Source organism: Haemaphysalis longicornis, unplaced genomic scaffold (assembly GCF_048455015.1).
Source record: "Haemaphysalis longicornis isolate Haplotype H1 unplaced genomic scaffold, Haemaphysalis longicornis Haplotype H1 scaffold_1, whole genome shotgun sequence".
NCBI classification, from domain to species: domain Eukaryota; kingdom Metazoa; phylum Arthropoda; class Arachnida; order Ixodida; family Ixodidae; genus Haemaphysalis; species Haemaphysalis longicornis.
Genome location: NW_027526203.1, coordinates 462,134,855 through 462,157,348, shown reverse-complemented (window position 1 = coordinate 462,157,348; position 22,494 = coordinate 462,134,855). Strand labels below are relative to the sequence as shown.

Below are 22,494 nucleotides of genomic sequence, written 5' to 3'. Positions count from 1 at the left end.
CAATGTAAAACATTTCAAAGTGGCAGCTGAGACTGTACTAGAGCTAATTTTTTTTTTCTTTTTGACTACAATGGGCTCGGAAGAAGGTGTTTGCCAACTCACAGGGAATGGTAGTCTTGAACTTATCAGGGTCGCTTGCCACAAGCCTTCGCTTCAGTTCATTGCGGCCAACACCCGGGGGGCCTGCAAGAGAGACATCCCATCAATTAGCAATATAGTCGAACCCACTCACAACAATACTGATTACAACAATATATCAGATATAACAATGAAAAGTCACGGTATTATCCACTTCACCATATGGTATACGGTAAAGTAATTGGTTCTTGCAACGATCATTTTCATCATTATGAGTTGTAGCAGCTGAGCTTGACAGTATCAACCAGTCTTCGGAAACCTGCAAAAGATCACGGGAGCATTGTGTGCGACAATGCCCATTTTTAAACATGAAAAAAAAGTAGCACCGCTGGGCGCTTGGTAAGTATTTTCCTGTATGCCGTATCGTCTATTGTGAAGGAGATACCTTCGGACAATGGAAGCAGGCCTTTCTTGCGCTTACTAGATAAAAAGTAGTTCTCAGCACTGCGCCATTACAGTCAGCTGAACCGGATGCTGTAAATCACGCAGATTTAAAAAAAGAACGAAAAAACGACATTCCCCTTCAGTACAACTGAACCCCTTTATAAGAGATACACACAAGAGAGCAGTTTGTCTCTTATGTAAGGGGTCTCTTATAAGCAGGGTGCTATGTTTTCACTTACTGATCAACCCCCAGTTCAATGTAGGCACCCTATGCCAAAAATAAGCACACAAGAACGCTACAGCATGTTGCAAAAGGTTTATTATAATTCATGTTTTGCCACCACAATTTATAAATTGGTTCTGACTGCTTCTTTGCTTCATGACTGTATTTACATCATTTTTTTACAACAGCCTCTTCAAGCTTTCTCTTCCGCTGTATGTGTAGGAAGAAGCATCGCAGATGTTCCGTCTCGCAGCCTGGTGGAGTGCACAGCTTCTGCTGTGTGCTCTAGATATTCGTCAGGCTTGCAGACTCAACATCTGCGGTGCTTCTTGATTGGGAGCTACACGATCGGGAGAGGCCACTGCGCACTCCCCGTATTCTTGGCTTGCGCAGGCGCCCGCCCGCATGTGCAGTCGCACCCGTATGCTTGGCAGTAAGCTTTAACCACTTCTGTACATTGGGTTTTCAATGCCCGGCTTCTCTTCGTTGCCTCATAGCTCACTGAACCACTCTGTGTTTGCTGAATAAATAGTGACTGCACACATCTGTCGTCCCCCTTTGTTTCCACAACGGATGCAACTACAGTTAGCAACTGGTGGCACTGCATCTACAGTTAAAATGTCTGTTACAAGCGAGATGATGACCAAAATTTAAGCATAACTTGTCTGTTACAACCATCTTCTATATCCTATGTGTGTTATAAAAGAAGTAAAATTAATGGGAAAGATAGGGCAGCCAACCATGTCGGTGAATAGTGTCTCGTACTCAATTGTTTCCTACATCCATGTCTCTTATTGTTTAATACGACTTCGACTGGTGATGGGTGACTCCAGCTGCAGCGAACACGGTTTATTACCACTCCGTTTTCTTCTTCTTTCTCCAGGTGCGCGGTAACAGCGCCGCGGCGGCCGGCCGTACAACATCTTCCTTCCGAAAGAGAAGTACAACAGTCGTCATGGTGTCCGGGATCTAGCTGATCTTCTGAACGGCGAAGAAGTTTGCGTGAGCGACATGCAGAAGAAAGGCAATGTAGTGGACACCGCCTCTGAACCAAGGTCTTGCATCATGGACACTGGGGATAGCGTTGTGCATCGCAACCGCACTCACTTGGTACCCTTGCCACAAATGCAAGGGTTTACCCCACCTGCGGAGCAAGCTACTGCGCGCCTGGAGAAAGAAGAAGAAAACGGAGTGGTAATAAACCGTGTTCGCTGTAGCTGGAGTCACCCGTCTGTTCGCCTCTGCGTACACCAGTCGAAGTCGTAATAAACACTTATAACGGGGTTCAACTGTAATATGAAACCTTCCAATCACTTAAAAAGAAAAAGTCAAATAGGTAATGCTGAGACTTCATTTTCTGGAAAGCATTTGTTTATTCTGAAGGGTGACGTAGAGTCAGTTGGCATGCATGCACTGCATAGCTTGCATGGCCAGTCACGCAGTTACATTTTACTCTTAAATGCTGGGGAAAGACCCCCAAATACTCAAAAAATTGCCTTGTTCTGCCCCAACCCAACCCAATTATCAGTTATAACAACTACTTGGTGGCACTTCAATGTTAGTGTACCACTGTTACGTTGGTGCACACCATAATTTGATACAATGCATTACAACACGAACTAAAAGCAGTGGTAAGACAATTATTATGGCTTAAACCTTTCAGTGTTAATGACACCTCTGCCATCAGTCCTATTTTTGTAGAAGCTTTTTTTTTTTCTTCCAGTCTTATTTGTCAGGGCACACTACCTTTCATGACAAAACTGTCATTTGTGCCAGTGATGCTCAGCCAGGGTTGCCACTGAGTTTGGAGTCAATTTCGCCAGATGACGAGCAAGAAGTCACCAAACTAGCCATTTTTTCTTTAAATTTCGCCAAAAATGTCGCCACACTTCATATCTGCGGTAGCACCTAAAATAAAAGCTTCTAATTTTGTATAATCCCTTAAAAATCAGCACTGTTCAAAACACTTACATTATATTGACGTTTTTCAATGCCAGTCGCATCGTACGTTTCAAAATTCCTGGTTCTTCGACTAGTCTTTAGATGGCGCCGCAAAGCTAGCCCACTTATCATCATAACTAAAGTTCCTTCATTGCTTTTAGCCAAAGGCCAAAGCCTCTCCTATATTTTTAGATGCGAAGCATCTCATGCTCGGGGCAGTGTCCTTCCCTCCCTTGTTGTTGACCGCCGTCCGCACTCTACTGCGCATGCACGTTTCTTCAGCCCCGTCAGCGTTTGGACTGATGTCAGCGCAGTGCACTATAAACAGAAATAGTTAGGCGGTGCCCGGTTTCGATCCCACGGCTCTCTGACTGCAACGGGAGGTACGTGGCGCTCTTCCCACAGCGCTACAAACCGACACGGGAGCATGTGCTACGAACGCGCCTTATGTCCTTCACTCATTCAGACTACGTCAAGAAGCTACTGATACAACGAAGGCACGCGAAGCTAAATGTCAACGGAAACGACGAACTGAAAACTTTAGAGGGGGATGTTGAGTTTCCCGTGGGAAAGCTGTGGCGGGAAGTGCCACGCGCCTTGCAGCTCAACCAGAGAAGAGGACGAAGAGGGCGGGCAGCGGGGTAGGAGCGTGAGCACGCAATAAAGAAAGACGAGAACCAGGAGGTGTTCGATCAGGTAACGCGGGTGTCGGCCTCTTCGCTGTCTCTACATTTCTCTACATTTCTCTGTCTCTACATGGGGGTTCACACTATGTTCCCATTTGTGCTCCGATAAATGAAACAACATAACGGCAACACAATGGAACCTACACGGAACCGCCATAATGCTTAGCATCCTCCTTATGGTTCCCCACAGGAAGATGGTGTAATTTTTTTCTTTCGTGACTGGGAAGGCTATTACCGCGGGGTGTGGGGTAACATAGCAACAGTTGCAGGAAAGGCTTAATTAATAATAATAATAATAAACATTAAAATAACCACGCCGAGGCGCCACCTTTACCTTCAGCCATAGCGTTATGCAGGAGGCTATTGCTTAGCCGATGAAGGGATATTTCCACCGACGTAGCATGCGATCGTTGTCTCGCAAACACAGAAAAAAAGTGGTGGCTCGCTTGGACGGATAAGTACCCAAAAGCGCGCTGAAAGTTGGCTAGCTGCGCGGTGCCCCAGCCGTGGCGGCGAACGATTTTCACAGGAGCCGTGACAGCTGCGTACGTCCCGCTTTCCGCCCCCCCGATGCCTACTTCCGTGCCCCCGCCTAGACATGCGCACGCCTCGGGCGAAATGAGACAAACAGCCCCTCGGACGCCGTTTTCTTGGTCCGGCCCGACGGCAAAGCTTTGCACTGCCCCCGAGACAGATGGAGAAAGGGGAAGCGCTTGAGAAGGACTTGCTGCTGGGCGAGTTAGTGCGAACTTTGCGACATGGTTTTAGCGCTACAAATGGACGGACACAAGAAAGGACGGGACGGGCGCCTGTCCCGTCCTTTTTTTTTGTGTTCGTCCATTTGTAGCGCTAAAACCATGTCGCAAAGGGGAAGCGGATGCTTGCAGGAATAAGTCCTCAGCCAAAAATTGCAAGAAATTCGCCATGTTGCCATTCATAATTTTAGGCCGTCACGGGCCTCTCAAAGTCGCCAATTTGGTAAAGCAGCCACCAGTGGCAACCCTGTGCTCAGCTGTAAAAAGGGGGCAGCGCAGTGACTAACTCTTTGGTTACCGGGGGAAATTGACCAATTTTTAGGGGTCTAAGAAATCGTTTTTTTCTGTGCTAAACATATTGGTTAGGTACATATTGCAGTGACATAAAATGCAGATAATCCCATGCCCTTTCTAATCACAAAAGTTTTAATGTTTTCACGAATAATGATTGTGAAAAAAATTATGAAATTCAAAATTTTTATCCAGGCGCCGAAGAAAATAAAAAAAAGGAAGTTGTGTATAATACCCCTGCTACACTGGGGTCCAAATGTCATTTGAATCAAATGTCATTTGACTCAAATGGGTTGCTTCAAATGCCATTCAGAATCCGCCGTGCTACACTACAATTTCGATGGCATTTGAAATTGATTGATTGATTGTAGGGTTTAACGCGCCGACGCAACGCAGGCGATGAGGCGCGCCGTAGTGGAGGGCTCCGGATTAATTTTGACCACCTGGGGATCTTTAACGTGCGCCGAAATCTCGTACACACGGGCGTTTTTGCTGGGCATTTGAAAGCTTTCACAACTGTTCGCTGTGCTGTAGTGGCGCTGTTGTTGCCCCGTTCCGTTTTCGTACACTAATACAACAATCAAACTTAGGAGCAGTCCGAGGCAGTAAAATGATATCAAATTAGAAGAGACACCAGTTTTGACTCTAAATATGGCTGTCTTGCGTTGTTTTTGTTTGTGTTTTTTGCAACTGACCCACTGGTCTTGAGAGTATGAAAATTAAATATGTTGATTTCGTATTTTAAGTAAATAAACAGTGAACAAAGTTTCACAAACAACAATATTTTGTTTGTTTTACGTACGGAAGTATTATATTTTTTATTGCCGATCGAAGACGCTGCGTCCGAGAGTGCTGGAAATGGCATTTGAAATCTTAAATGTCTCTCTCGGTGCTCATTTGGCTCAAATGTCATTTGAACCAAATGGCATTTAAAAACCTAGTGTAGCAGCACAACTTGGCATTTGAGCCAAATGACATTTGGTTCAAATGACATTTAGACCCCAGTGTAGCAGGGGTATAACAAACCCCGAGTAGTACAAACAATTTAGAATATACATTTTGTGGGTAAACATTTCAAAAACCCCTCCGGAAAAAAAATTGATTTGCTCAAAACAATTTCTCAGATATCAAAGAAAATGCTAGCACGTGTGGTGCCCACGCCTTGTAGTGAAGCTCAACCTCTATTTCAAACTTGGCAATTTTGGATGGTCTGGAACAAGTCTGGTGGCTTGACATTATTAAAGACACCAAATAGGCCCCATGTGAAGTGAAAACACCTTGTCAATGATTACGGCCAGCACAAGATTCAGGGCAAGCAAGCGATGCGAAGAAATCCACTTGGAGTTGAAAACTAAACTCGGTGGTGGATGCTTGTTGACGTTGCGATTGCCACTTATCTGTCAGAACTTTCATTTGCAGCTTATCTTCTAACTCACTATGGTAGCCCTGCTTGCAGGAATAAGGTGCGATGCGCTAGAATCATGCCCAGCAAGCTTTCACTAAGCAGCTGTAACGCTAAGAAGAGAGTTCAGCACCATGAGCCTCCTACACTGCAGCGCCACCTAACATTTTCGAAAAGAAACAATATCAAGCCTGTTGGAGAATTTGTCAGAATAGACAGTTCTACTAAGAAGAAACACTAGACCTCCGGAAATACCCTCGTATGGAAACAAAACTCGCCGCTGAACAGCTGGCGGTGTTCAAGGCCGATTGAAACGCTCTCCTCGTCTGAATTGACATCGACGACTTGGCGTTCTCCTTTGACTTTCAGCTCAAGCTGTTATCACAAAAGTAAGGTGTGGGTGAAGTGGAATCACGAGCGGAGTGCATTTTTCGAGGAACAGTAGCAGGCAACGGAGGCACCATGGAAAATTGGTTTGAAGTTGGGTAACTGCGTAGTAGCGCCACATATGAATTTCGCAACGCAAGAACGAAACCGAAACTGCTGGAAACTGGCTGAAAATGCCAGGTCCACTTGTTAGACACGCGGGGGACCTTCACAAATAAGCTTTGGCAGAATAAAGCTACCTTTTCTCCGAACCAAAGATCACTAGTGAATAGTCGGTGTCATTTTCAGGTAATTATCACCTCTCAATGCTGTCCGATTACAAAGCTGACAACATCATTTGGTATTTGACTTGCTAGGAGCCTCTTGATAAAAAAAAAAATTGATGGTAATGCAGCATAACCACGAGTGGCATGCTTTTTTCGCAAATGCAGCAGCCACACCCCCTTCTTCAAAAACAGACGCACCTCAGCTCGCAAAAAACCAAATTACCACAGTGCAAAAAATCAAGCACCAGGAGTGGGTCAGCCCCAGAAGGATCTAACATTGAAAGGATTGAAGCTTCTCACAAAAAAGCCCCAGTTCATGAGTAAAGTTAGGTTCAATGTCGAGGTAGGGTGGTGTTGTCGTGGAGGGGTGCGAGGTACCCAATGACGAAGATGCAAGCAGGTAGATGAGGAAGAAAAGTCTATTCACAAGCATGTACAAGTATTAACAGCAGACGATGAAGCACAAACAAGACAAAAGACTAAGTGGGGTTAAAATTAAAATTCGCCACAGTGCACGAGGAGGGTATCGCCGCACTATCCCCGATAGGGGCCCGGAGGCCAAAAAGGCGCCCAACCACTGCACGGTTGGCAAGAAAGGCGTGGGGTTCTGGCGCCCAGAACCCCACGTTTTTGTTGCAAAAATGTCTTTGTAGCAAAAATGAAAACAAAACTCATTTTGAAAGGGCATTTTCTGAGCTAACCCCAAATAGCTTTATTTGCTTTAGAAGCACCTGGAATGCTACGAAAAGGGGCTCCCAAGTTATCGTTCAAATTGATCGATTTTGCATAGGTGTGGTAACGAAAGAGTTAAAAGGCCAACTGAACTCAAATTTCACCTTGGCCAAATTTACTTTGAACGTACAGTACGTACCACCAAACCAATTGGGACATGACTGGTAGCCCCATGAAATGCGTTGTTAGTTAGAAACGTTTTAAAATAGCTCCGTCGCAGGCGACGCTGCACCTGCCGGTGGATTGTGCAAACAGCCATGAAGCGGAAGTGACATTGCGGCTGGCCCTGCGTTTTTTCTTACGGCCAGTCAGGAGAACCGGTTGAGCTCCGCTAGGCACACTTCTAGGGCTGCATTGAGGGCGACGCATTGCGCACAGGCTTGTTCTGGCCCGCCAGCCGTGTGCAGCAGCTCGCCTGCCAGCTGGATCGGCTGGGATGTCGTTTCAGCTTGGCCGTAATGGCTGCGCTCTTCTCAATTTGTTTCAAAATCGCCGATTTTTGATGGTCGTTTCCGCCGTGGATACGTACATTTGAGCTGTCATATTTCGTAGCTTGTAGTCTTTTTAGGCACACTATACGGAAATAACGTTTTCAAGAGGTTGAAATTTTGAGTGCAGTTAACCTTTAATTAAGATGCACTCTATACATATAGCATGCATATTTAATGCTGCTCACCAATAAGCACAATAGGGCGATGGAGACCAGGCCTGGGGTAAAGTCTGGCAACTTCTTCATAAGTTGATATGAGCTCTCGATCGAAGTCTGAAACAACAAATCAAAGAAAGATTTTAAAATAACGAAAAGGAGACCATGTTTGTAATTACCATAAAAACCTGCATCTAATACAGTTTTGATTTAGGTATACAAAAAAGTTCATCTGCTACTGCGAGAGAGGAAAGCTTTTATTTACATACCAGTCCATGTTTAGTCGTTTCTCATTCCACTGGCGCTATGTGCAGAAAGATCTCTTCCCATAGGAGAGATCTTCAAACAGGCAGATCTCTACCCTTCGTGCCATCGTGACACACCACATTTTTAATCTAAAAGAGCAATTTACGAACTCTGTTGGCTTAAAGGGACACTGAAGGCGACCAGCAAGTTGGTTTTAAACGAAAGACTGACCTTCGCATAGCCATTTTAAAGTTGATTCGGTGCCGAATGATGCCTTATTTGCTGAGAAATCGCTAATTAAACGACGCATTTCTCTTCCTCATTTCCCTCGCAGCAATATCGTGATGCAAACAGCGGCTGCTTTAGCCGTTGTTTGCATCAAAATAGATTCGATTTGATTGATTGTGGGGTTTAACGTGCCGACGCTACACAGGCGATGAGGCGCGGTGTAGTGGAGGGCTCCGGAATAATTTTGACCACCTGGGGATATTTAACATGCGCCGAAATCTCGACCACACGGGTGTTTTCGCTTTTTGCCTCCATCAAAAACGCGGCCGCCACAGCCATGAATCGAACGTGCATCCTTGGGCTCAGCCGCACAATACCGCAGCCACTAAGCCACTAAGCCACCGTGGCGGGTTGCTTGCGTCACAATAAACTAGACGCAAGCAAGGCAGTGGTGGTGTATAGCATATAAAAGCAATCGAACACAACACTACAATGTACCAAGCGGTTTCATCAGCTTCGGTCAAATCAGTAATGCTTTCCCAAACCCCATCCTTTGCTGCTCCGGACCACTAAACAAAATGTTTCTTCATGGGACCAGTGATCAGTATTGAAGCTCTGTTGAAGAAAAGCATATTGTCCTTCTTAGGCTGCGTGAATTTTGGCATATTGTCCTTTTTAGGCCGCATGAATGTTCAAGTTGAACCAAGTGCTCGTGTGCGGCCGGCCCCCCCATGGAGCCTCGCATAGCGGCACTGCGGCCAGCGGCAGCCAGGAAAGACATTGCGCACATCACATGTGCATACATTTGAAAATACGTACTGACATTAGCCCATAAGTGTTCCCGTGTTTTTTTTTTTAGCACAGCAAAAACACACACCAAAGTGGCTATGCTCACAGTACTGCACAACGGTCGCACAATCATCTGGCCGAGTATTGCAGCAGGTATTGCACCGAAACCACGGAGCAAGAATATATAGGAGAGAAAACGGCCCATTGCGGCCAGTTAGGGACAGGAAATGAGCTTCACGGGTCAGGGGACAAACTCGAGTAGATGATATCATAGTTCAAGTAAAGAAAAAGAAATGGTCTTGGGCTCTGGCCATGTAGTGAGACGAACCGACAACCAATGGACAATTAGAGTAACAGAGTGGATACCAAGAGATGGGTCTAGAAGGGAAAGGCCAATAACACGATGGAGGGATGAAATAAAGAAATTCAGTGGCCAACACTGGACTCGAACAACACAGACAGAAGCAGCTGGATGTGAATGGGAGAGGCCTTTGCCCTGCAGTGAGCCTGAGTAGGCCATTGATGATGATGGTGATGATGATTCAGCGCTGCGTATGTCCTTTACTTGTCCTTGTGCGTGTTTCGCTTGTGCTGTAACTTTAACATATGGAACCAACTAACCCAGACGTTAACCTTAGATTTAGAAAAGTTAAGCATAAGAGTGGTATATTCATACGTATTGTTGGTAAACTAATGTATCAATCTAGAGCAACTTCTATTTTGTCTTCAGTGTCCTGTTAATTAGGCATCCGCAATCTGGCTACAAAGAACAACTAGAGAGGCCCATTTCAGCCAACTGATCGCCGTCACTTCTCTTGACCTCATTCACTAAAGTAGCAGTGCTTGATCCAGACTTCAAAACGCTTGCTAATGCTGATGTCCAGCAGTTGCAATTGGGATGTAAACCATCCAGGAAGGATAAAGAGTTTTCGGTGAGATTTGTACAGTCGTTCTTCATGGAGTCAGCCAAGTGGCAGACAAAAGCCTCCAACCAAAGTAGTGACGGGAACCCCAGCAGCGCTCCAGGACTTGATTTAATGGACTTGATTTAATCAAGCACCAGTGCTTCGTCCATCTACCCTTTCCCCTGACATCTGTGGGATAGCGCCTGATCTCTAATTCCCCCACTGGCAAGGTGGGGTTGACCCCCTCCCACGTACTGCTTTGACCAGAGATCTGACATAACCCACCTGGCCGCATAGACTGAGGGGAGGCACTCTTGGATGCGATCTGGCAACCGGAGCCCACATACATACATTTGCACCCCATTTCCTTATTTGCTTGTCCCTCTCACAATTCTCCCAGCCTGGCTAATTGATTTTACTGGTGATCGAGTGAAACACCCAACGTGCTTTATTGGGGATCCAACAAATCTGGCAATTCCTGTGTCGTGTGTGTCCCTGGCTATTTCTGCCATGGAGCAGTTCAGCAGAGCTAGCACTGCGGCCTAGGCTCGACAGCGAGCTAGGTGGCTGTAAGAACCCAAGTCCCCATGTTTTGGGCACCCAGCGTGGGGCTTGTTTTCAGTTGAATTCGAGGTTTGCTAGCCATGAACAGGAACATGATACCACACGCCCACAAGTTGGCAGATTTTACGCTATTGGCAGGCCCTTGTGCTCAAGCCAGGGAGGTCCTGTGATGCGTTGAAACCATGGGTAGCAACTCGTTGTGAACCTCTACTCCCGCAAACAATGCTTGTTTGAAAAACACAACATATGCTTCAAATGTTTCCTCACTTGTGGTAAACATTACACACTCTACTGAGTCACTTAGGAGATGTGCAACTTTAAAGGAGGGATGCACTGTTGTGCTGTGTGTTGTATTGGGTTTTATGGCACACAGGCAGCTGAGGCCATAGGCAACTGAGGTTGTGTGCTTGCTTTGAGTTGAATGGGTTGACTTGGGTGTTCGCAGAGCTTAGGAGAAGCAGCGAGTTAAAGTAATCAGTCCAGCCTAATTCCAACCACAATTCTGAGAAAATTACTAACACAAAATTACTAACACCTTGAACAATGTATTCCCATGAAGAATGCAAAAAATGTGGGTGCTTGCCTTCATTGTCAGAGACATCATACATGATCTTCTTAGCTCTCCGAGCTTTCAGTTCCTTGCGCATTGGCGAATAGCAGCCTGCAGACAAGCCATCATCCTCCTGGTCTGTCACCCGCAACGATGCAAAACGCCTGAAAGTCACATTAGCAATCAGAGACGATCCAGCAACCACACGCTCTGTTCCTCAAATGAATGCTGACCAAATTCCCCACGAAAATCTCTTCACTTGGAGCAGGAGAGATACCGAAATTTTGGGGGCCATCTTATGTTTCAACAATGCACGTTAGAAATTCATTGTTACATTTTTTCAGAGGACTGCACAATTAGAACGCATGATCTGGGGAAATGCATTATCCAAAATGTATAATCTAAGCTAAAAATAAAAAAGCTACAGTGACAGTGAGCTTTCACAACACAATTTCCATGCAAATGCAACAACTGAAAATTATCAACAAGCTTCTACTGTACATAAATTTATGACTATGAATCCAATGCAAAATACATTGGGAAGATTTATTTCATCTTTTGTTTACTGCAATATTTCCACTGGTCTCTTTTGGTTTCTACTATTGCTACCAGCTGGGAATGTGGCAAGATGCCCCAACTTGGATAGCCTGTAACTTTATTCATCATAGGAGCCTGCGAATTGATGACGTGACGATTAGGATTGTGCTGCATGCCCTGGCTGGGTCATTTTTCCTCCATAAATTTTGTTGCACTGCCCCGCAAAACACAATTTACACGGTGACAGCAGGTGGCCTGCCGAATTCAGTGTGCTTTGCAACACCGATTTAAAATTCAAAGCAATGTGCTATGTAAACCATGCCACGGAAATTTCTTTCTTGATAATATATTGCTGAAGGCACCCTCACGTGACAGACACAAGAGCACCCAAAATATCTTTGCAGCCAGAAACAACTGTCCCATACAAACCGCACGTAAAAGGCAAACCTTACGGGCAAGAATAAACAGAACATTAGAAAACTAGTCAACAGTGGCAAGCCAGAGGAAGAGACAAAGCTTGCAATAAGGTAAACCTAATATTTTAACCGAGGAATAATTCTTATTAGGGCTGCGACTGCAAGCAGATTTTAACAGCAGAGCTGTTCAAGCTTGAACTTGGTCCGTTGGCGTTCGCAAGAAAAGATACAAACAACAAACGCCTCTGGCGTGAGGCACAGCCGACCTTCACTCAGCCGATGCAAGCGGAGCCAAACCTTGCCTAGCTATGACGTCATCATGGCACGTGCCGGCTCCACTCGTTCTTTGAGAACACTATGCCCAACGTTCGTAGCGTGATCTCTTGCATGCTCTTCTCCTCGCCAGTTCACATGCCTTAGCGCCTGAACTGGGAAGCACAGAACGGCTCTCACTACAGACAATTAGTTTGCAAAGCCGGTTGCCGCTGATTTGAGTGCATGCCAACGCAGTCCACTTCGAGAGAGATGTGAAAGCCTGCGGACGAAACTATCCAGGCCTGCCAGTCATGAAGAACTTTCAGGGGCAAGTTTGGAAATCCCTGCGAGGTGCAACAGCCGCGTCTCCAATGGAGGGAGAAGGGCTGCCAGCTTCTCCAGCCTTGCACCACTAGGGCAAAATGTGCCAAATTTTTTTTTATAACTTCCCATGGGTAGGCAGAAGGTTCATGTCACCATTTTGCTTAAACATGCATGTATCTTGCGTTATTGACAAATAGCTAGAGGTTAGTGTTTTCCAGTCATTAATGTGTCTGAAACCCCCTGGAAAACTGGGTGCTGAAACAAAACAAAAACAAAAACTGAAAAGGCAGGAACTAAACGTTATTTTGTTCAGGAGCGAAACCAAGAAAATTTCGTTTCGGTTTTCAGTTTGAGTGGAAAGTTAAGATGTTTAAGAATTCATTTCAATTTCCATGCAGCGAAGAGGGAGATTGCCATGGCATAAAATTGCCTTTTGTCTCGCTGGCTCCCTCTCTCCTATGGCAGGCTTGCTGCCTGCTTCCATGCTCTCTCCATGTGTCTCGATGGTCAGTGCTGAGCTCCCCGTGTGATTGCCGCGCGCATCTGGCTGTAATGCAGACGTCACGGCCTTGTTTATTTATTTATTTATTTATTTACTTATAACATACCTACATTCGCCCTGCGGCATTGTTGTAGACGGTGTTCTGAAATATTCTGACACACGACATAACAATAAAGAGGGAAAAATACAATGTTTGGAGGGAACTGAAGCATACCCAATTAGCAGCGAAAACAGCAGATTACAGTCGTGCAGTGAATAGCAGCAGCTACAAGTCAGGTTGAGCTTGTACGCAAGTGCTGCTAGACCACAGCAGAAAGCATTTCATTAGGGAAGAACGATGTCGGGCAGGGCATTCCTATCTTTAATTGTTCCTAGAAAATGACGCTTGCAATGGGATGTGTGTCAGGAATATTCCCCAATTTTCCTAATGTTATCCCTTCGTCTGGATATAAAGGGGGAGGGGGGGTCTGAAGGCAATGATGTTGATCTGTTGCTTACCTCGTCTAATACAACTGTTCTAAGATAAAATACAAAGAAAAGGTGCACCAGAGTTTTGGAGTTCCCCATGAGACACAGCCTTTTAAACTTACAACGATAACATGACAACTATACGAGTTGTGTAAGAAAGAAAGCGCAGAGCTGGATTTTGAATTGCCTGAAATTTATTCATAAGAGTTTGTGTTCGGGTTACAGACTAAGGTGGAATACTTGAGAATCGAGCGTACGCGTTCAGCACGCTGGTTATCACGAAAGCCTGAAGTATTTGCACCAAACAATTGTTTACTTCACCCCAATGGGGCGGCGCCTTTAAAACAAATAGCGCCCGAGGATTTTTTATAGACGACAGCATCTCAATCAAACCTGGGAGCAGATTGAGGACTGCCATCATGTAGTTTCCGGGGACGACAGCGGAAACTTGAAGAGTCATTTGCAGCTGCACCATCAAGAATTACAAGACAAGGAGAGCTTAGGGCGCCTCGGATTTTTTGTGTGGTTTCGATGAAGATATTTAACACACAAATTTAGCACACATCCGCTGCTTCATGCAACTTTTACTGACGTACTACTTGCTTGGGAGGTTGTGCACCCAGTACCTCTTGTACACCTCGTAATGTTACAAACGAATCCAACGGTGGTTGCGCGCCCACCTCTCCTGGAGTCCCTGGGCAGGGATGAGTCCCGCGCGGGCCGAGCGCTGGCCCTCCTCCCAGCGGGCCTGCCACCAGCTGGGGTCCTCCTGGCAGACCAGGTGCAGCACCTGCCCCCGGCGGAAGGGCAGGCCGGCCTCTTGGCACGGGATCAGGGGGTCCGCCAGGGGGTCGTAGTCGAACAGCGCCCGCACCCGCACCCGGCTCTCCCCTCGGCCCCCCACGCCACACGCCTCCTCGGCCGGCACCAGCTTCAGCGTGATGCTGCCCGCCTGGCTCTGCTGCTGCACACCAGATGGGCCCCTCGTTTGCTGCTGCTGCTGGGATGAGGGCAGTGTCCCCTGCCCCCTGCCTCGTCTCTCGTCAAGCGTGTCTCAGTTGGGGTGAGCTTTTCCCCGCCCCCCAATCGAAACGAGTCACCCAAAAGACACAAACCCTGTGCACCTCAATCACCACTGGTGCAGCCAGGGTGTTAGTTTGGAGAGGAGGTTCTGCAATCACCTTTTGAGAGCAGGGAGGCAAATCCCTAAACGATGGTAGCCTCGCCGATGCTACCGTCACTGGCTACTACAGATTAGTGCTACTGTATGGGTGCAATGTACAGGGGATGCACGCTCATCAGCCAATTAAAGCAGTTACGCAGGATAATTCAAGTTAAATGATGGTCAATTTTGCCTGGAACATAGTACATGCACAGCAGCATTGTTCCGTGCCGCCGCCATGATCATTGGTCAGTTCGCATTATGTGACATTTGTTTACACTGACAGTTCATGGGCACTACCATTTTGTTGTTTATGCGTTTTAGTCCATCAACTCTGTTAGGCTTAGCTTGTCCTCCCAATTCTGCGGCTGCGCACGACTGACGTTGTTGCGAATGCGAATGCGAATCAAAGTTAACGTGTGCAACAGCATTTCAGCAGCAGAAGTGTGTCCAAAGATGCCATATTGCTCCTCCATCTTCAGCAGTGTTGTCAACAAACGACCCGGTTGAAGTTAACGGCGAGGCCGTAGATGCGGCAATGTTGCAACACTGATGAACGACAAAATGGCCGACTGGCGTGCCTCAGTGGCGGTACTCTCATACCTTATCTGCTGTCAACGCTCGGCTTATCTGGCGGCAAATGCTGGGTCCTGCCTAGCCTGATGCATGCGCTCGGCGTCTTGGGCAAGAACTGCTCCATTTAGAGACACTAGTCCTGCCTAGCCTTCAAAAATAATCTGCAAATATAATCTTTCTCAAGAAGACACGGTGGGGGGTCCCATTGTTCACTGGTGCCTTATCATCCATAATGCAGTTTCGATGCTTGTTTTGTGGTTTCCTTAAAACGAATTCTGAGCTCTATGCTGTACGCCTGATTAGCTCGACGCATGCGCTCGGCATCTTAGATCTTGGCGTTTTTTCCCACGGAGATGAAACCATTGGGGGGTAGAGGTATAGAGCTTTGGTGTAAAAGGACACAGTGCGACACTGTTTCTGTAAAACGTGACTTCATGCTCCACGTTTCGGCGCTCCGGAGAGCGGCGGCGTGGCCTTATCCTGAGTGCAGTGCGCTTGAAGTGAGCCGAGTGCACCTGACATTTTGTTGATTATGCGATAGAGCACTGAAAAGGCCCCGCACTCGCCGAAACAGCATGCTGCAAACAACAGTAACGCTTTCAATACATTCAACCAGGTGCCGCTGTCATATTCTTCACCGCAGCAGCTGCGAAGCTTTGTAGTTCGCCATAGTTATTATTGTGACATTATCTGGTCGCTCAAGCGTGCCGGCTGCAATGGGCGTCTCCTCGTCCACGCTTTTAATTAATCAAAATTTCCAATTACGTGACTTCGAATAATTCAGTGTAGACTGCAGAAAGTAAAGCGGGATTATCGTTTGAAATGTCGAAGAGAGTTGTCATGCCAGACCTGTAACCCCCCACAAAATATCCACGAGGAAGACTGTCCGAAAAGGGGACATATATTCACCCATGGCACTTAGCAGTTGTGACATCATTTGAGCGTGGACAAATATGCACACGCTCGAGTGAAATTGCAACTGCAAAGCATATAATTAGCAATTGGTCGAACACTGGCTGAGCTTTCAATTGACGCAAGAAAATGGTTAATTGGGTCCAAGAAAATGAGCTTTCGCACGATATTCATTGGGTAGCAAAGCCAAACTGTCAGTCATTTTTTTCCACATCGTAAACTGCAACTCAGCGCACATTTTTAGTACAAAAAAAGCAGCACATTATAAACCAGAAGAGCAAATTAGGAATCCGGCAATCACAAGTAAATTTAGTGTGTTTTTCACCAACCTGAACTCCTTTTTTTTCGTGGTCTGTGTATAAGCCCATAGCACAAAAATCTACACCTAAATTTCGAAAAAAAAAAAAAAGAGAAAAGTGTGGCCCATGCAAGAGTCTACAGGTAGTAAAAATCACAGTAAACACCAATGCAACAATTTTACTTTAGTGCTGCTCATATAGTGCCACTGTTCTCAAATCTTCGACATTACGGCATTCCAAAAGTGCAAAGTACACACGGTAAGAAAGTGAACAAGAAAAATACAAGTGCCAAAAGAATGCGAAATGTGTACACCTACCTCCTATGAAAAGGTGTGCACAGCATGCATGTAAAAAACAAGAACGGACGGGCACACGTTAGAACACGAACAGTAGTACTATCACTCTCACCAAGGAAAACATCACTTACCAAAATGTGGACGACATCGTGAGGTGCCTTGCCTTTTAGGCTGACTCCATTCACCTCATGAACTTCGTCACCAACATGAATAAGACCTGCACAGTGAGGTTCCATTCTTGCATTGTGATCTACATTGGTGAAACACTCAAAACGAAAGGAACTGCTTTAACAGGCGTGGGCACACCGGGTGGGTGTACCTGCACCGTCAAAATGGCCCCAAAATATGAAAAAAAAAAAAAAAAAAACGCATGAAAGGAATCAGTAAAAAATTCGTGAATGCTTAGGTTCACATATCACTGTCAACAATGAGCTGATGCCATGGCTGAACTTTATAATGGAGTCTCACTTGTTACCTTTCATGGAAGTGAAGTTCTACTATCCACGAAAGGGAACACTTGGTGACGTGAAATAATGGCTGTTGAGAAAGCTACTTTGGGTGCCAATAACGCACAGTGGGGATAACTAGAGGCAGCAACACCTTTAGCTGAGCACAAGACCGTGAGGCAAAGTGCAAACGAAAAGCCACTGCCACAAGATGTCCCCACCAGTGCTCCATGGGGCTATTTCAGCCAACGTGCCCAGACGCACATTTGATCCTTCACAGATTGTGCACATACACATTTCTAGTTTATTTTATCCACTGTGCGTCACCTTTTTACATGTTTACCATCAATGCAGCTCAGTGGCCAAGTGGTATAGCTGCTAAGACGAACACACCCTTATTCACAGCGATGCCTGGCATTTTTATCGAACGCCAAGTACGATGATGTCAATGTACACGACATTTAGTGCAGTTATCAACAAATGGGATGCAAACACACCAGAAACGTGCAAAATCAAATTTTGCCATTTGTGGAAGTGACACAGTGGCGATGCTTTTCCATTAGGAAGTGGTGGTCCTAATGCATTGAAAAAAATGCTAGTATATGTACTTTCCCTTATTACTGTAAGCTGAGTCATGCAATAGCTTAATTTATGGATAAAGAAATAGCAAAATGTGCGTGTTGCCGATCACATTTTCCTGTTTGCATTTCATTTGTCCACGACTGTACATAAAGGAAGCTAGGTGGGCTGAATTAATTAAGAGCTTTTCCCTACGGCACGCCTTGCTTTCTTTGAATTTCTCTTGCATGTTTCGCTCCCTTTACCCTTGTTTTTCCATTGCCTGTTTAGAAGCAGCGTGAAACTGGCACATAAGAGCACTGAATTTATTACTTTGGAAGTACTGCTTTGTCCAATTTTTGCACTCCTTAACCTCCTATACAGGTAACAAAAGAATTAAAAGAATATAGTTATGCTTTAAATCTCCTGAACAAAAAAAAAAAAAAAAAAGAAGAAAAGACAGAAAGACAATGAAATAAAACCAAGAAAAATTCGAAGAGCTCCTGAAGCGCTCCCGGCCAAAGTCATGAAGACATTATGCTTGGTAGAGCTAATCTCCCCCACAAGAGTTTTGTTCAAGCAACAATTATTGAAAGTTAATAAAAATAGCACTAGTTTTCTTATTCTCTGTGTGGTTAATGCAATGCATGATACATGCAGAGCTGCCTTAGGGCAATGTGCCCTAATGCTGCTCCCACCAGGGAAGACGTCCTTCTGGTCTATGGTTCCCCTTTAACAAAATGGTGGTGCCATTCACTACACACCTAATAATGTTCCAGCCAAATACTATAGACATACGCCCACAGCAATGCATGCAAGACATTAAAATATTTTACAAAAAAAACATGCACTCAGTGCTGAGCAATTGGAATGGATTTTGGAAGTGCACTTAGCATCACTACAGTCTGATACAACTGCTGCAAGCAAATGGCCCGTGCCTACATCTTAAATTGTGAATGCCGAAAACCAGTAATGCTTGCGAAAATTGTTCAAGTGGTTACTTTCAGCAAAGAATATGATTTAGTCACCTTACTGCTTTCAGGTGCTGTTAGCAAGCGATTCTGCAGTAGTCACTAGCTCTAATCCTCCATCAATGAAGTCACCTCAATGCAGGTTCACTATTTTTTCTTTTTCATGGCTTGTAGAACCCTCCAAGACCACAGCCCAAGAAAGGTATCACTAGATCCTGCTATTAAACCTGATGCTAAATCTAACTAGAGATCAAACTAGCCCACGTATTGTCAATGCAGTGATGTGATTCAGTCGAGTCATTTTGGAGCAGCTTTTGGAGCAGCCAAAAGTAGGTTTTGGAGCAGCAAAATCGGCTTTTGGAGCAGCCAGAACGAGCATTAATATTTGAGAAGTATTGCTAGAAGGGGAGCAAAACAACTGAGAGAAGCCCCAAAAGCAGCATCCTGGGTACACAGAAATGTTTAAGGGGGGACACTGGTCTTAAAACAATTTCTTTTAATTTTCTAGTGAACTTTGTAAAACTTGTCAGCCTTGCTGCTTTTCTCCCACTGATTTCAGATATACCATTATTTTCTCAGTAGGTCAATTAGTTCCCAAGATAATTAGCACTAATTAGCCATTTTTAGTCAAGCAATAGACAAAACAGTGTTGGTCATAAAACTGTAATCTTTATATTTTCCAATACTATGAACCCTGGTGAGTGCAATAATCGAAGCAGTTTTTTGATGCATCGCTTGGAACTAATTTTACAGCTCGTTAAACTTTGGTGTTTGAAATGGGCACTCAAAATGGCTCCTTGCCACTGGTGCTACCAAAGTTTAATGAGCTTTAAAATTAGTTCCAAGCGATGCATCAAAAAACTGCTTCGATTATTGCACTCACCAGGGTTCATAGTATTGGAAAATATAAAGATTACAGTTTTATGACCAACACTGTTTTGTCTATTGCTTGACTAAAAATGGCTAATTAGTGCTAATTATCTTGGGAACTAATTGACCTACTGAGAAAATAATGGCATATCTGAAATCAGTGGGAGAAAAGCAGCAAGGCTGACAAGTTTTACAAAGTTCACTAGAAAATTAAAAGAGGCTGTTTTTAAACAAGTAAAATGCCTTCGAGTTTCTGCCGCACAGATGTCTTTTAGCAGTGACTATGAAATGCCTCAAGACAAGCACCGAAGGAGTTCGTGCGAGTGTGTACACGCATTTACGTATGAGCCAACAGACCATGAAAGAACTTGAAGTTTTATTTAAAAAATGGCTATTGGGGTAGCATTCCAATCGGTAGGCTACAGAATGTTTCGTCACACCATAATGAACGGAACACAGTGACACGCGACAGAATGTACTTAGTGCATTTTATGCAAAAGCTTCTAGCGCCCAGCCTAAATGTCTGTTTCTCTCAAGGTTCCCAAGACGAAATCACATGCTACATGTCCTCTCCGACTTCTACAGTCACTTTCCAATTTGCAGGGGACTAGGTTTGCAACAACGGCAACTCTCTGGCTTTCTTTGAGCGGTAAGACTGTCTTCATGAAGTGCACAAACAGCTTGTAAAAGAGGGTCACCGATGACGATCATTGAGTAGGTGGACCAACAGCTAACTTATTTGAAATGAAGACAAAAAAAAATCAGTGAAAACGTCGGCCACATTCTTCACGAAGAGTAGCTTTGCAAAGAAAGTTTTATCATAAAATGCTTTCCTGAAGCGCTCCTGTAGCGTTCCTCCTGAACGACATGTTGATTCAGGCGAGATCACTTTCTTCGAAGCTCAAAACTGTTCAATAAACCGGCTTACAGCCGGTCCCAAATTAACCCATCTTGAACTTTCGCCCCTTTCCCCTTTCCCGCTAGCTACCCTTGCAATGTCCTCTCCATCTCGACCCCTCGGATTTAGTCACGTGAACTCCTGCCAAGCTTTCATCATCATCATCACCACCAGCCTATCTACGCCCACTGCAGGGCAAAGGCCTCTCCCATTAACCTCCAATTATCCCAGTCCTGTGCCAACTCGCCAAGCTTTTTATTGCAAAGCAGATACTAAAGCGTGAACCGCATGGCGCATTTTTACCCGCGATTCGTGCGCGTAGGCATTGTTAGTGCGATATTTTCACGCCCACATCGACAATATCGCCCCCGCGGCACCTTCTACCTCGGTCAGAAACTGACGCGCGACGCGCGCTACAGTGGAAGCTTGCCGACTTTCCCCAATGGGGAGGTGCGCGCACCTCATGGCGGAAGTTTCGAAGCGCTCGAGACAGCCAGCTGACTCAGACAGAGATGTTTAGGCTTACTACCCCGGCAGATATTGCATGGGCGCTTTCACTAACGGCGCGGATGATGGTTTATAGTACCGTTTTCGTCCCCATCATAAGCTCCTTTACCGCACAAGCAACTTCGTGTATGCCTTGAGCAGCATTTTTGGGAGCTGTTAGACGCAGCCGCTCGAGATTCCCACACCACTTCGTGGCCGAAGCCGCCGCCATGTTGCTGCCGCCGACCGCGCCGCGCAGCGTGCGAGTGTTCCGCGGCAGCGCCGCGTTTTCGCTATACTCGGTTACAACTCAAGAACAGCACCACCTCATGTAGTGTATCACTCCGCCAAAGCGCCGGACACGTGACGTTAGTGTGCGCGCGTTTTGAAAGGGGTTTGCTAAGAATGCGTGATATCGTCTGCCTTGTCTCACGCAGTTTGTTTGTCGTCACTGGAGTCGTTTATAAGCATATTAAGTCCGAAAAATCATGGGAACGGCTCACGCCATGTTCAAAATATTCCCAGTAACGCCCTACTTGCGCCGCGCGAAGAACCATCCGGCTACGGTGATAAGGCACAGCGGCAACTTGAGGTGCCGTTCTTAAGTTGTCACCGAGTAGAGCAGAAAACACTCCAAAATTCCCTCCTCTTCAACGCTCGTGGCGTAAAGAGCACGCCACATCGAGGAAGCCCGGCAAAACGAAACTTCGGCACAAGATTGGCACAGATTGCTCGAAATCAGAGTCCTTGTAGCAGGATGTAGCAGGATTTACCTCTCGGCGCAGTTAGGCGCAATTGGTGCAGCTATCACATCACTGTCAATGCTGTAGGGACCAGTTCTTCCACAACTGAATTGCTAAACCAGCATTAGCGAATGCTGGGAGGCAAACTGCTCCAGACAGAGAATGATCCAGGTGGCCACCAGGAGCAGTTTGTTTTTGCAAATGTGTTCGTGTCCCCTGGTATTCCCGCACTCACAACTGTAACGTGAAGAACAACAGACTTGGCTTGCAAATGCACGTGTTTTGTGTGTGGCTTTGTCATACAGTTTTTCTGTTATTACAGGAAACTGCCAGAAAGACTTCCATGGACACCAGTGTTTCACGGGCATCAAAAAGAAAGAAAAGGACACTGAAGTGTTTACTAGAAAATGATGAGCCCATACACTTCTGAAATCCCTTTGAGATATATTAATGTCCGTGGACTCCCCTTTCAAAATCATTGCCAACTGTGAACGAGTTTTTGTATGTACTCACCACTCCTGTCAGCAGCTCCTCCATGCATAATCCTTGCAATAGTGATTGCTTTAGCAATTTCATTGTACTTTATGGTGGCACCCTGAAAATATAGAATGAAAGCACTACATTACATGCTAGCATGTACCA

The 22,494-nt window shown here is 45.6% G+C and overlaps 1 protein-coding gene across 4 annotated transcripts in view; it reads right to left on the bottom strand.

The window, feature by feature from the left end:
• The window catches only part of Metro (membrane palmitoylated protein 7-like protein metro), a 52,632-nt gene that overhangs the window by 18,421 nt on the left and 11,717 nt on the right, over nucleotides 1–22,494 (bottom strand). For 3 of the 4 annotated variants that reach the window (XM_077687994.1, XM_077687993.1, XM_077687996.1), the window contains exons 8-13: nucleotides 22,366–22,447; nucleotides 17,012–17,097; nucleotides 14,316–14,599; nucleotides 11,167–11,297; nucleotides 7,882–7,968; nucleotides 103–183 (exon numbers count right to left, since the gene is read on the bottom strand). In XM_077687994.1, coding sequence (XP_077544120.1) covers nucleotides 103–183; nucleotides 7,882–7,968; nucleotides 11,167–11,297; nucleotides 14,316–14,599; nucleotides 17,012–17,097; nucleotides 22,366–22,447 — 751 coding nt within the window. The remainder of the gene's footprint in view (nucleotides 1–102; nucleotides 184–7,881; nucleotides 7,969–11,166; nucleotides 11,298–14,315; nucleotides 14,600–17,011; nucleotides 17,098–22,365; nucleotides 22,448–22,494) is intronic. The other variant, XM_077687995.1, reaches the window with a different exon arrangement.